The sequence below is a fragment of the Mastigoproctus giganteus genome, chromosome 4, assembly GCF_048544385.1.
Source record: "Mastigoproctus giganteus isolate SK-2022 chromosome 4, ASM4854438v1, whole genome shotgun sequence".
NCBI classification, from domain to species: domain Eukaryota; kingdom Metazoa; phylum Arthropoda; class Arachnida; order Uropygi; family Thelyphonidae; genus Mastigoproctus; species Mastigoproctus giganteus.
In genome coordinates this window covers 158,524,319-158,539,744 of record NC_143578.1, presented here as the reverse complement: position 1 = coordinate 158,539,744, position 15,426 = coordinate 158,524,319, and the positions used below count along the sequence as shown (strand labels likewise).

At 37.3% G+C, this 15,426-nt stretch overlaps 1 protein-coding gene across 1 annotated transcript in view; it reads right to left on the bottom strand.

The window, feature by feature from the left end:
• Positions 1–15,426, bottom strand: part of LOC150087137 (F-box/WD repeat-containing protein 2-like) — an 83,390-nt gene that overhangs the window by 60,141 nt on the left and 7,823 nt on the right. Inside the window, exon 2 of the mRNA XM_090372384.1 lies at positions 5,587–6,069. Coding sequence (XP_090228510.1) covers positions 5,587–6,069 — 483 coding nt within the window. The remainder of the gene's footprint in view (positions 1–5,586; positions 6,070–15,426) is intronic.

Below are 15,426 nucleotides of genomic sequence, written 5' to 3'. Positions count from 1 at the left end.
GAGCACCATAATCTAAACGGGATCTAATACCGTCCAGTATTAGTCCCAAGAATTTGATATTGCTGCAATTGGAATGGTGCAATTTGAAATCCGAAGTTCAGAATATGTACGCAATTTGCGTTGATTGCAAAAGTGAATCACAACTGTTTTCTGTTGGGAAAGACGATATCCATTGAGCTCAGCTCACTTTTGTACTTTATTGAGGGACATCTGCAATTGCCTTTCGATAGCTCTCATGTTCTGAGAATGGCAAGAAATAGAGAGATCGTCAGCGTAAAGGTACGCCTCTACAGTATTTGGGAGTTATTTTGTAATGGAATAAATTCTAAGGGCAAACAGGGTTGCACTCAATACTGATCTTTGCAGTACTCTTTCCTGCGAGAATGTAGCAGAAAGGGAATTTTGATATCTAACCTGGAAAGATCGACTTTTGAGGAAGTTTCTAATAAATATGGGCGAGTTGCCTCGTAGACTAAGAAGGTTGCTGAGAATGCCATACCGCCAGGTAGTATATCAAATACCTTCTCTATATCGATGGAGGCCATAACGAGGTGTTCGTTTTTCACAAAGGCATTGCGAATTTCAGATTCAGCCTTGATCATCAGATCTAAGGAGGACTGTTTTTGTGAAAGCCATGTTGGCAATTACTCAGTAGATGATGAGTTTCAATGATCCAAGTGAGTCAACTGTGGGTCATTTTTTCAAGAATTTTACAAAGGCAACTTAACAGAGATTGGCCTGTAACTATTAGGACTGGAGGGATCTTACCAGGTTTCAAAAATGCCAAAACTGTAGCATGGTGCCAAGAGGTTGGATAAATATTTTTCAGGAAGACCTGGTTAAAAAAGACTAGAAGCAGTTGTAAGTTTTTGTCATCGAGATGCTGCAGCATGACATAATATGTGCCATTTGGCCCAGAGGCACTGTTTCGTGTTGTTCTGATGGCCTGTAAAAGTTCACAATATTGCAGAGGCTGATTATATGAAAGTGACAGTGAGGTTCTCAAGTTGATAGGTCTCTGTTTGGTGGCAGCCTTAATTTTCAGGAATTTCAGAGTGTAGTTTGATGCATCTGAGACTTGAGCAAAGGTTTTGCCCAAGGCATTGGCTATATCTAGAGGAGCAGAGAGTTCTTGCCCATTGCAGGAAAGAATTGGGGAAGGAACAGTTGAAAACTTCCCAGAAAGCTACCTAATTTTCTTCCATATTAGTCTGGAGTCTGTTTCTACTGATAGTAGATGCGAACAGAGTACAAAAATCTTTTTTGGCTTGCTTTTGAATGTAACGTGCTTTTGCCCTTAGCTTCTTGTAGTTAATTAGATTAGCTGTGGTTGGAGATCGACGGAATAAATTAAATGCTTTATTTTTTTCCTTCTTTGCTTTTGTGCACTCTTCGTTCCACCAGTAGTTGAAATGCCGTTGGTACAGGGGATTTGATAATGGAATTGACTACTTAGCTGCAACTAAAAGACAGGATGTGATATAATCAGTAACTTCATCTATGGGCTGTAGTTGAATAGTTTTTTTTGTCAAGAGTGATTGCTGACTGAAATTTGGCCCAATTGGTTTTAGAGAATTTCCATTTCCTGCAGGGCTGGTCTGATGGTAGTTGTGTAGTCATCAGATTACAAACAATTGGAAAATGATCACTGCCCATGGGATCATCCGGAGTAGATCATTGCGTGACTGAAACAGTATCGGGGAGCAAATTGATAGGTCAATTGCGGAAGTCTGTCCAGTAGGTAACTGTATATGGGTGTGCGAGCCACTATTAAGAAGAGTGAGGTTTGTTTTTCTAGTAAAGTTTCAATCATTCGGCCATGTCTGTCTGTCTAATTTAGATGATCCCCATAGAGCATGGTGGCCATTGAAATCCCCTAGCAAGCAGACAGGGGAGGGTAACTGTCTTAAAAGTTCTTCAAGGTCATTATAAGAGAAAGTATGATTTGGTGCGAGATAAACTGAGACTATTGTTAAAGCAATCTGAGTAATCAGATGCACAGCAACGGCTTCGATTTGGGTTTGGAGAGTGATTTGCCTATCCGGAATTTTTGAGCTAATCAAAAGGGCTACACCACCATGAGCAGAATCGTGTATTCCGACCTCTTCTATAGATCGAATAGTTTTTTATGGAAACAGATTTGAGGAGTTAAATAGGTTTCTTACAGGCAGAAACCAACTGGAGAGTAGCGATTAAGTATTGTTTATCGTCAATGTTGCCACGAAAGCCTCTGCAAAATGTAAGGCATTACTTGAATTTAGAAGAAGCTGTACTGATGTGGACATGGCTATCTTATGGTGTTCAGGCTTCGTTTTGTCTTTTTGGAAAGGTAGGGTGACCAGTGTCCATATCTTCTGCAAATATTTCCAGAATTGGACCTTCCTGTTTTGATGAGTTCTCTGCATCCATCGATGTGTCCTGAAAAATTTTTTTCAAAGTCAAGTTATGATTATTTGAAGTAGTAGCAATCAATAGTGGGGAGAAGATTTGAAGATTTCGCTGGTATCGTAAGAGGCATATTACTTGCTTGGTCTGAATGCTTAAAGGCAGTGGACTGTTGCTGAGAGAGGACAGCCTGAGCCCAGTCAGAGATTGCTGTGTTTATTGGAATGGTAACATCAGTTTGTGTGGCAATGGTTTGAAATTTTTTTGCAATATTGGATTAGGTACGGTTAGGTATACTGGGTGATTAATTTTCCTGCCTCCTGATAACTAACTTTGTTTTCAACTTTATATTTAACAATTTTTTTCTCCGTTTTCCATCTCTCACATGTTTTAGAGTAGGCTGGATGGTCGCCTCCTCTAATGTGGGCAGGTTTGCAGTTGGGACAGGTCATTTCTTTCACCGAACAATCACTTTGAATGTGATCGGTGGATCCACAGTTGGGACAAACTGGGTTTCCTCTGCATGTTGTTTGAGAGTGGCCATACTTTTGGCATTTATAACATTTCAACAGATTGGGTATGAAAGGACAAGTGCGGCAAATTAGATATCCTGCTTTTACTGATGAGGGCAGGTTTGGACTATTAAAGGTGAAAATGATATTTCTGGTAGGTATGAGTATATTGTCTCCTTTGACCATAATTCTTTTTACAGCAATTATATTTTGTTCCTGAAGCTCTTCTTTAATTTCTTCCTCCGTCAAATTCATCAGGTCCCAGCTAGATATTACACCCTTTGATGTATTTAGGGTTGCATGTGGGGTTACTTTCACTGGAATACCAGCAAAATTTGTCATTTTTAGCAGTTTTTCAGAATGCCTGCTGTTTAGAGTTTCAACAAGCAAGTCCCCTGATTGCAATCTCTTAACTACTTTCCAGCTGTTTTTAGATTAAAAGGGGAATAGCTTACTGAGAGGCTGTCCTGACAGATAGTGCATTATTAAAAACGCAGGTAAGTCTGTCACCAAGGGATTGGTTTTCAACTTCTTTGGTTGCGACGAATCACTGTCATTTTCTGTTTCTGGCCGACAGCTTGTCGGTTCTAAAGATGGACACGTATTGTGTTCCATGTTGGCTCCTTTTAGTCCCTGGCAGATTAACTTTTCTGCCAAGGTTACCAGCCCCACCACGGGGAGGCAGGAGCAATGCCTGGTGTGACAAAGCAAAATTAGTAGGAGTTAGTCTATTAAATATGAAAAAAGAAAGGTTACTTTCCTTCCTTCCTTGCTCTCGATCAGTACTTTTGATAAAAGAGCTGCTATTAAATAAAAAGATTTATTAAGGAGAAGAATGTAAAAGAGAACTAGAATTCACCTTTTGAAAATCGCAGTGAAAACAGAGAAATCGCTCAGTCACAATCGCTTGCCACCCGAGGCCTGAAATAGTTCCAAGTGATTAGTGAAATTGGGAGAATGGTTGAGACAACAGATGAATTTGGCAGAATGAGGTAGAGAGATTTTAAGCCAGAGAAGATCAAAAAGAGGAGATTCCAAATTACCAAGTCTCTGATAGGGAATATCGGAACAGACATATGCACAAGTGCCACCTTTGAGGCAAAAGGAATCATACAGCGAATAATATGGCATACACATGGTAACATTGGAACTATATGGCATACACATGGTAACAATATACCCAGATCTTTGACATAATGTGGCCTTGACAATGTCCCCCACATACACACTACTCGGACTCCCTCTAGTCACTATCTGGCAGAGTAAAGGCATCAAGATTATACACTATCTGATCTGGAAGCTTCATAGAGTTACCAATAGGTCCGGTCCGGTGTACTAACTAGTGGCCAACTGCAAACACCGTGTTAGAGAAATTCAGCCTTGAAATGTATGGAAGTTTGGATCTCGCAATGGTGTTCATCATAACCTCAAAAGATACCAATCATACTGCATGATGGAAGAGATGGAGAGGGGTTAACGTTGCTCTGGAAAATAAACTTCTACCACTTCCAGTCTCCACTAAGCAAATTGGTGGTATTGTACCGGTTGATGAGAGTCATCTACCACCTAGTATTGCCTTGTAACACAGAGGGGCGGCATTCCTCCATGTGGTGTGGGCACCACACCTTGATCCCTGCTTATGTTGGTTCATGCCTGAATGGTCATCCACAGTGTGCTTTGAGCATGGGGTTATACCCAGGATTATACCCTTCACCATCATGAAGGTGCAAGCAGAGGATTTGGCTGTCACAGACTGTCCAGACTTCACCGAAATTAGGTCCACTTGACTGAAGTTGTCACCTGAATATCAGTTCCATCAGCGTTTTAGACTCCCAGGTAGCAAGCATAGCTTGTCTGGCATATCTGAGAGAATGTCTGCAACAGCCTCAAGGACCAAATAAAGGTCAAAAGCATACAAGGATAAAAGCTTATAAGGTGGTAGCAAGACCCACTTTACTCTATGGATGTGAGATTTGGACAATTAAATCAAAAGATGAGAAAAGGTTTGGAAGTGCTGAAATGAAATTTATTCGCCCAACCAGCGGCTATAGATTACTGGACAAGAAGAAAATTCTGATATTCGTAGAGAATTAGGCATTGATCCAATTAAAAATAGAATCTACAAATATAGAGAAAAATGGATTAATCACTTGGATAGGATGCATCCAGCAAGACTACCAAAGAAGATTATGAAATATCGGCTAGCTGGAAGAAGAGATCCAGGCTGTCTGAAGAAAAGATGGACTGAGGCCGGAACAGGTCACTGGCCTAAATCCTCGAAAGGATGATGATGAAATAATAATGCTAATTAATCCCAGCTTATTTGACAGCAGTATGAACCACAGTATTTTAAGTTATTGCACTAGAATAAAGTTAATGCATTAAGTGTATTCATTAGAAAAAAAGAATGAAAACTAAACTATGTTGTTAATTAGGAAGTAATTTATTATCATTAATGGTTTCAAAAGTAATCACATATTCCAATCCTTAGAACGACTACATTATTACTTATCGAGCTACGCAGTGTAGCCCATTTGTTTACTTCCTAATAATGCTTACTTTCATACCAATATAATGCTTTGAATTTTAATATTTTTTTTAATAATTTGTCAGGTTAGATTTATGCTTTTAAATCAACTAAATGTAAAATATATATTTTACATTTTACATGCAAATGCATTTTACCAACCTGCAGCTAATTTCCCACCAGCATAATAAACTGCAGTGACACGGCGCAAGTGACGATCATAAGTCTTTGCTATAAAGCTTTTACATGTCCGCATATGATGTCTTCTTTTGGCCATTTCCATGAAAAAAGATTTCCAGTACTGTCCATCACAGTGATGCAGACTTTTATCAATAATAAGTCCTAAAGACCTGCAACCTCGCTGCCAAGTCCTTGACGATGAACTAATTATATGCAACCAGGTTCTATTAACACAGCATGCTACCAAGAGTGACTTTGGATCCAAATAAGATAAAAGATGTTCTTTCAGTTCTGGAGGAAGCAGCCTTAGAAAGTCTCTATATGCGAACTTTTCAATTTGATTATAAATATGACATAGTTGCTTTGCTCCACTATGAGTAATAAGATGATCTATTGTTATATTCTTTTCATCATCTGTTAGCTGCTTATAGTACATAGTCACATTACTTAACCACTCCTGAAAATCTGTAAAGACAGAAAAGTATTACAAATAAATATGATATTATCAAAGTATTTTTAGAACAGTCACTGTACAGTTCTAAAAACAACAATAAAATTTTAATTTCTGAAATTGATGTTCTAGTAGTTGGTTATTAATCACAATTACATAATAGTGGCATTTAATTAGCAGTGTAAAGTGACTTTCTGGATGAGAAGTGGTAACAAACACAAGAGTTGAATTACATAATAGTGAATGCAGGGATGTGTAATATGAAAAATTAAAAACACTACACTGCAATGCAATGTACCACGATTTAGATTAGCTTAATAAAGTTCATTTAACAACCATATATTTTGTAGGTCTTTGCCTCCTTCTGTGGTAAAAAAATATATAAATTTAATAATAATATTTAAGTTTCTGGTGAGAGAGCATTTCATCATCTTTCACTCAAAGCTTGGAATGTAATGGTCGAGCCTCATGATTCCAGCTCATCAGGGGGAAAAAGCTCTCGATTTGCTGCAAGCCTTATCAAGCATTTCAGGAAGCGATGTCCTCATTCTGTGGGTTCCCAATGGACTAATAGATGTATGAATATTGTTGTTATTGCTGACTGGAGATGGGTTGCCATTTCTTCCTGAAAATTCTAATCAGGCCTATGCACTGATAAGTGAGGAGGAGGAGGACACAACATCATGAGATCCCCCCCTCCAGGTTAACCTAATGGACTGATAGATGAACAAATACTGTTATTATTGATTGGTAATGGTTTACTATTTCTTCCTAGGTGGTAGATGACTCATCAACCAGTGAAATACCACCACTTTGCTTATTGGAGGCTTGAAGTGGTGGAACCCATGTTTAGTCTCTAGAGCTAAGTTCCGGTCGACCCTTCCCTATCTCTTCCATCATGCAGTATGATTGATGACTTTTGAGGTTATGATGAACGTCATGGCGGGAATCAATATTTCAAGGGTACAGCTCTAAAACGGTGTTCGCAGGCCGGCCACTAGTTAGTTAGTAGACCGAACAGAACCTATTGGTAACTCTCTAGGAGGCTTCCAGATCAGCTAGTGTATAATCTTGCTACCTGTACTCTGCCAGATAGTGACTGGAGGGAGTCCAAGTAGTGTGTATGCGGGGAGCATTGTCGAGGCCATGTTATGTCAAGGATCTGGGTATATTCTTACCACGTGTACGCCATATCCAAAAATTTCATTACTTCGTACAGCATGTCCCACACACTTTTTCTTACTATTGAATACATCATGAATTGTCAAACTAATAGAGCAAGCTTATCTGCGAAAAGATCTAAACCTCCCAAGCACTTCCTAATCCAGTGTTTCTCAATCTTTTTACTCTTGTGGCACATTTTCCAAAGAAGAAAAATTTCGCGGCACACCTACGTAGTCATAGAAAAAGAAATTTCTAAATTTCGCGGCACACTTGGAAAATTTTGCGGCACACTAATGTGACGCGGCACACCCTTTGAGAAACACTGTCCTAATCCATTTCACAAATATATGTGGTCTCAATTCTAATCTCAACGATGTCCATTTCCACTTGCAGTCTGCCAACCCCCATGTACTTTTTCTGAGAGAATCTCAGTTATCAGTCGATTCAACCACTACTCATCTCAGTTGCCTAAATTATTCGCTGTATCGTTCCTTTCGTCTCAAAGGTGGCACCTTGTGCATATGTCCATTCCGATATTCCCTGTCAGAGACTTGGTAAATTGGAATCTCCTCTCTTTGATCTTCTCTGGCTTAAAATCTCTACCTAATTGTGTCAAATTCATCTGTTGTCTCTACCGGTCTCCCAACTCCACTAATCACTTGGAGCTCTTTGACTTCCTCTCTTTGCAACTTGACTTTCTCCAGTCCAACTTTCCTAACAGCGAGTTTTAATAATGACCTAGCACAGATTGTTCATTTACCTACAAGAATACCGGACAATCTTAATCATATAGCCAATACGCTTGATCTTTTTCTCACAAACAACCCTTCTAAGTACACGGTTGAAGTGAGAGGTCCTTTAGGCACTTCAGATCACAACTTGGTGATTGTCTCTTCTCCAATGGAACCTTTATCTTATGGCTATTCCCAACCTCGTGTTGTTGGGCATTACAAGAATGCAAAATGTGATGACTTGCGAGTTTTCTTTTCTTCTTTTCTTTGGTCGGATTACTGTTTCAAAATTTCTGATGAATAATTTCACTGACATGATTTCAGATCATGTCAGTGAAATTATTCTTGCAGGAATGGAATCCTTTATCCCACACTCCACTTTAAAATCTTGTCCTTTATCTAAACCTTGGTATTCCAATAAATGTGCTAAGGCTGTTCAAGATTAGAACACTACATATCGAAATTGACTTGTTTCCAATTCTTCTGTTTCATTTTCTGCCTACACCAAAGCTCGCAACAATTGTAAAGCAGTTATTAATCAGTCCAAACTAGAGTTCAACCAGGCTAAGAGTAGAAAACTTGCTTCTTGCCCTAATGGTAGCCAAGCATTCTGGTCTCTTGCCATAGCTATTGGCCGCAACTTTTGCCCATCTCTGCTCCCACCTCTGTCCAAACCAGATGGTTCTGTTGTCACTTCAGCCAAGGATAAAGCGGACCTGCTAGCATCCCATTTTTCTTCCAGCTCATGTATTAATGATCTTGGTAAAACACCTCCCACCATTCCCAACACGATTCCATACACTGCCTCCTGTGGTCTTCTGTCAAAAGGATGTCCAAAGGATTTTGACGAATCTTGAAGCTAAGAAAGCTCCAGGTTCCGATGGTATTTCTCCATTTGTTCTCAAAACCTGTGCTCCTGAACTTACTCCTATTCTTTGCCGCCTTTTTTCATTTTCTTATTCAAAAGGTGTTTTTCCTTCTGCTTGGAAATTTGCTCATATCCAGCCAGTTCCTAAAAAGGGTGACAAATCCCTCACATCCAATTATCGTCCCATTGCAATTACAGTAAACGCTCGCTATTCGCGGGGGTTACGTTCTTGAGAAATGTCGCGAATACCGAAAACGCGAATACTGAGTTATGGCTCCCATAGTAATAAAGGGGTTCCGTTCCAAAGTATGAAATATATAAGAAAAACTAGTCTAAAATTTTGTCTATGTATATATTATATGTACCTTCATAATATGACTGTACATGACAGTACATAGTGAAATGCAAGCATATGGCATCGAAATGAAAATAAGAAACAATTTAATATTAAATGTAATATTTATTAGAAATTTCAAACAAATCTTTCAAACCAGTGCCTTTGCTAGCTAAAAAACTTATCCCGCCAGTGCCACCAGTTTCGCTAAAGTGTTGATAAAGAAGTTTTGCCTTTTCACGAATGATGAGCGAACTTAACGGAATTTTATTTTGAATTCGGTCTTCTATCCACAGATTTAAAGCTTTTCCATTTTTTTTTAATTTAACATCACGAGTTACAGAGCAAATTTTTGAAGCAATTAGCGTGGTTTCACGGACACTATGGCAGATTTTTTCTTCCGATTTCTTGATTGATCGTACTGTTGACTCATTGATTTTATAATGTTTTGCCACTGAGGAGACACTTTCACCATTAGAAATTTCGTCTAATAACTCAATTTTATTCGCTAGTGTCATCACCTTCTTTGATATTTTCACATTTCTCTTTTTATTCGTAGCCATATTTTTGTAGGGGTTAGAAAGAACTTGACCACAATAAAGTCACTTTCTTCCGTTAACGCACTCGAAAAAGTCTGTTTTACACTGCAAAACGGTAGAGTTATCATTTTTGTAAGCATATCAATTTATAAATTGATAAATTTATTCAATTTATAAACATATAAATTAAAATCAAACGACGAAACCTTCCATGACTAACACATACTGAACCAAGATTAGCGAGAAACATCCACGCTCCCGATTTTTTCACCCCTCTCCCCCACCCACTGAGCGCTGTTTTGACCGGGAAAGATAATTTTAGCCACGCCCATGTTTTTTATGGCGGAAAATATTCACGGCGTTTTAAAATTCACATTTTTTTAGGTTTCATTTTATATTAAATCGGCGATCGCGAATACGCGAAACCGCGAATACAGATACCGCGAATAGCGGGGGTTTACTGTACTTCTACTCTTTCTAAAGTAATGGAGAAATCAATTAACGCCAACTTTTAAACTACCTAGAAATCTTCCATCTGATCAACAATTGCCAGTATGGATTCCGTCAGTGTCGATCCACTGGTGATATTCTGGCTTATGTTACCCATTTATGGACTAATTCAATGGAAAGGTTTGGTGAAACATAAGTAGTTGCTCTTGACATCTTAAAGGCTTTTGATCGTGCTTGGCATAAAGGTCTTCTAAACAAGCTTCTATCTTATGGTTTGCCAACTGTTTTTTTGTAATTGGTTATACAGTTTTCTCTCTGATCGCTCACTGAGGGTGATGGTAGATGGCTCTGTCTTCTAACTTCTCCACTAATGCCGGTGTCCACCAAGGTTCAATTCTTTCCCCACCTCTTTTCCTCTTGTATATTAATGACTTTCTTCCATTGACTGGAAATCCTATCCATAGTTTTGCTGATGACAGCACATTGCATTCCACTTTCCATTTTGAGAAACACTGACCTGCCCAATCAGCTTCGAAAATTTGCTACCAATTCCTTAAATGCCGGTCTTCAGGTAATTCTCCAGTGGGGCAAGGACAACTTAGTTGATTTCAACCCTTCTAAAACTCAATCTTGTCTAATATCTCACAAAAAGGATTCTTCTGCTGCTATGCTTATGTTTGGTGACACTCCGATTTCTAATCTCTCTTGGCACAAGCACATTACAAATATTTCTTCCTCTGCATCTAAAAAACTTGGTTTTCTCTTTCGCTCTCAGCGTTACTTTTCTTCCAAACTGTATAAACTTCATATAAACTGTATATTCACTCTGTATAAATTGCAAATCCACCTACCATGGAATATTGTTCTCACATCTGGGGTGGTGTCCCCAAAACCTCTCTCAGGCTTCTTTATTCCATTCAGAAGAGGGCAGTTAGGTTAATTAATGATTCATCTCTAACAGAGTCTCTCCACTCGCTGTCTTATCGACATACTGTTTCTGCTGCATGCCTTTTCTACGGATACTTCCATGGGCACTGTTCTTCTGAATTGGCTTCTATAATTCCCGCTCTCTCTTTCAAAAGAGCCCGAACATGTGCCGCCACCAGCCAACATCCATTTACTGTACAACTTCAAACTCAGAGAACCAACTTTTCATCTTCCTCGTTTATTCAATCAACTGCTGTTTTCTGGAACAACCTTCCTCCATACATATTTCCTGAAAATTAAAGTCTACAGAAGTTAACGTCAAATGTCAACAAATATCTTCTTTTATCTTCTCAATCTCCAACCCAAGCACAGTACTAAGTACTATAGGTTCTAATACCTCTCGGGTTTACATAAAAAAAAAAAAAAAAAAAAAAAAAAAATTTCACTCATCCATTCAATCCGAATTTTTGTCTAGTTCTGCTTCGAATTTATTTAAGTTGACAACTTCTACACCAACAGATGGAAGTTTGTTCCAGCAATCAATTACACATTGGCTAAATTTTCAGGTAAGGAAATTATGACAGCATAAAGCCCTCTATTATCTGGATAGATATCTCACAGAGAGCAGATACAATTGAATTATGATATACTGTATTTCTCCACATATAAGACGCTCCCATGTATAAGACACACCTTAATTTTGGGGCCCGAAATTTGAAAAAAAAATATATTACATAAAGTTACTGAACTCAAGTTTTATTCATCATAAAATTCATGCAACTCCTCATTACTTGAATTCAGCACTGTACGAAAATCTTTTCTGAGCCATTTCTGGGCAGAATGTGGCAAAACGTAACCTAATATACCGGTAACAAGTGCGAAACAATGAGCACAGAGACAACAGCGTGAAAAAGCGGGAAATGCAAGTAAAAAAAAATCTACAACCATTGTATAAGATGCACCCAGTTTTTAAACCCCAAATATTTCGAAAAAAGGTGCGTCTTATACATGCGGAAATATGGTACTTATTTCCCCTTATTTCCACAGAAGCCTTGCATTAGGGCTTGCATAAAACCGAGAAATTTCAAAAACCGGCTTTAACCGAAGTTTACTCTTAAAACCGGTTTTAAAACCGATTTTCTCAGACTTAGGGAAAATAATTAAAAGCTTATAACACAGGTATTTTTTTTTTTTTATCTTGGGTAGATTGTACAAATCGTAATCAAATCTTTTAAACAAAATCTATCACCTCTTATAGTAAAAAAAAATAAAAAAATTAAAATGCTCCAAAAAAGTAACCGGCTTGAGATTATACAAAATTACAAATTGTATTCAAATCCTTTGAATAAAAACTATCTTCTCGTATAGTAAACAAAAAAATAATAAGCCCTATAATAATAATAATAATAATAAAATAAAAATAATGAGAAAAAAAACAGCTTGGGGAAATTACTTTACTATTTATTGCTCAGCTTTTTTCTGAAAATGATCCTTTAAAAAACACAGTATATTAAGCATTTTTCCTGATAGGCTTGACCTTATTTTTGTGTTAAAGAGACCAGTGATCGAAAACACTCTCTCAGATTGGACATTTGTTGGTTTAATGGTCAGCACTGCGCTATAAACTTTCTCCAGCTTTTCACTTCTACTGCTAGTTGCCTCCAAAAGTTTAAATTCTTTGCTTATTTCCAATTCACTCGGATATTTTGAAGGCTCTTCAGTTAATCTCTTTATTACACTATCATACCCTCGCATGAGTGTATCTCCAATCGGAACTAGACGAGTCTTTGTTTTCTTCTAAAATAACAGTTCGTTTATTTTCAGTTTCTTCATTCAACGCTAAGACTCCTTCGGAATGTTTTGCAAATAATCTCTGATAAATCTCTTCAGCGTGCTTTTTCAAAATTTGACTTGGAAAATCAAAAGTTCTTGAACCTGAATCTTCTTTCTTAAACTTTTTGGGGTTGTGTAGATAGCTCAGCAAAGCCACAGTTTGGCAATTTCATCTTGCTTTGTAACGCTGCAAAAGGTTTTAGTGAAACTTTAAAGCAAATCGGTTTTCTGCTGTATCAAGCTTAGCAAGCAAAAATTCTATTGAAGACTGCTTTAAGTAAGTCTGTATCTTCTGAGGTTATAGCCTTCAGAATCATTTCAACTGGTCGTAAAGTTTCACATAGCAATTCAAGTGTTTTCCAGTCATCGTCAGACACAGCTTCAGTTGACAGTACTGCACATAGAGCATTTGGAATGCAATTTTTCAATTTCAAAAATCTCTCAATCATATAGAATGTGCTATCCCATCTAGTCTTGCAATCTAATATAAGTTTATATTCTTTCCCATTAAATTTTGCTTTAACAAAATTTTGTAATACAGTGTCATTTTTGGTAGGCAATTTTCGAAAAAGCTTGCAAATTTTTCTGACTTTTTTAATAGTTTGTGCAATATTGGCCATTGGATTGAAGAAATAAATGAGCTCATCGGTAAAGTCGGTTTGATAAAGCATGACTTTCTGTCTTTCTTCAACTTCTTCATCATCACTACTTTCTTCATTATTTTCATTTTCTTCATTGTCTTTGGGAGACTCAGAGACTGTGGCACCATAATTGATTGCTTTTTCATAAAGTACATCTATAACTGACAGATGTATACAATGGTCTATACATTGTTGATGATAGGCATAATTTGCTTGCCAAACTTAATCATCATTGCTGCTCCTTCGGTGGTGCAGGCAACAATATCCTCATCCAAGTTCAAACCAAATTCCTTTAAGTGTCCCTTCACAATTTGCTCAGTTCTTCTGCTATCAAGTGAACCATTAATCTCCATAAGACCTAACGACCAATGATTGTATTTTGAATGCACATTTATATTCATATACCTTTTATTTTGTATAGACGTATATTCGTCTAGAGTCGATGAATACCGTGCACCCAAAATCAATGAATTTTTGAAATGCTGAATGAGTTCTTTCTTAGTTTTATAATAATTCAGAACCATATTTTTAATTCCATTCACTGAGGCTGGTGGTAATTTATCGTATTTATTTCTCTGAAGGTGAAGACTTGATTGTATAAACTCACTCTTGGCAATTGAATTAAAAGAAAATCCATCTAAAGCAGCTAATTTTTAAATCTCTTCTTCCATAGATTTTATAATGATAAAGTTTACTAATGTTCTTACCATTTTTACGGGAGGTTCACTGTTATCTTGTTTAATGTCAATCTGATGCATTTTCTTTAAATGCAACATCAAATATGATGTAGATCCTCCAGACGACTTCATTATCTTCTGACATTTCGAACATTGTGCTCCATCTTTGCTTTTTCGAGCAAAATAATTCCATACATTTGATTTCATCTTAGAAATATTAAGAGTAATAAATATTAATTAGAAGGAATTTATATCGCCGACAATTTTAAATAAAAATATTGAAGATAACAAAGGCACAATACTATGCGTCACTCCCAAAAGCACCGAATGAAGAGTCTAAACGAGGCAAGTTTCAAAATTTTCACGAAAGAAAATTTTTATTTATTTACTTGCAATTTTTTTTCCCCAATTAAATCTACTGTATTTTCAAAATTACATAAAAGCTAAATTTGGTGAAGCTGCTTTTTGGAGAACATTTGATCGCAAATTTAATAGGAATAAAGAAGCAAAAAACTTTCTACGATTGAAATTTGATGCAATATTCAGCGAATCTGTTTCAAGTGGGTAACCATCAATAAGGCGCGTTCCATAATTTGCCTGGCGAACAAGATAGATGGAACGGAGAAATGTTGAGCATTTTCTTTTACGCTATCGCTCCGACTCACTCAGTCGTAAATGAGTACACCTACATCGTGCCATGATACAGGTGGGAAGATAAAAAGGTACCCCTCCTAGATTTGGGCCACTTGCCCATGAGATTCGTATCTAAACATAAAATAAAATAAAAAACATGTTTAAAACATAAAGCAGTTGAACGATCCAAACAAACGACGAAACAAAAGAAAATGTGCATAACAATAAACTATATTCGAGGGCTAACTAAGAAAATATTCGAATCCGGTTTTAGAAGCTCGGTTTCGGTTTTAGCAACTCAATATGAAAACCGGTTTGCATATATGAATGCATATATATTAAAAAAAAAAAAAAAAAAATACTCCATGAAGAGGGTTCCAAGTTTGATGAATAATGAAGTTTCCAGATTACTTGAGCAGAAAAAGATGGCATGGAAAAGTTAGAGCAATAAAAAGTACTGAAGCCTATAACAGCTACAAATTGATCTGTAATAGTGCCACAGAAAATAGCACTATTACAGATCAATTACAGTTACACTGGCAAAGGCAGATTATGAGAAATCTGCTGGCACAGA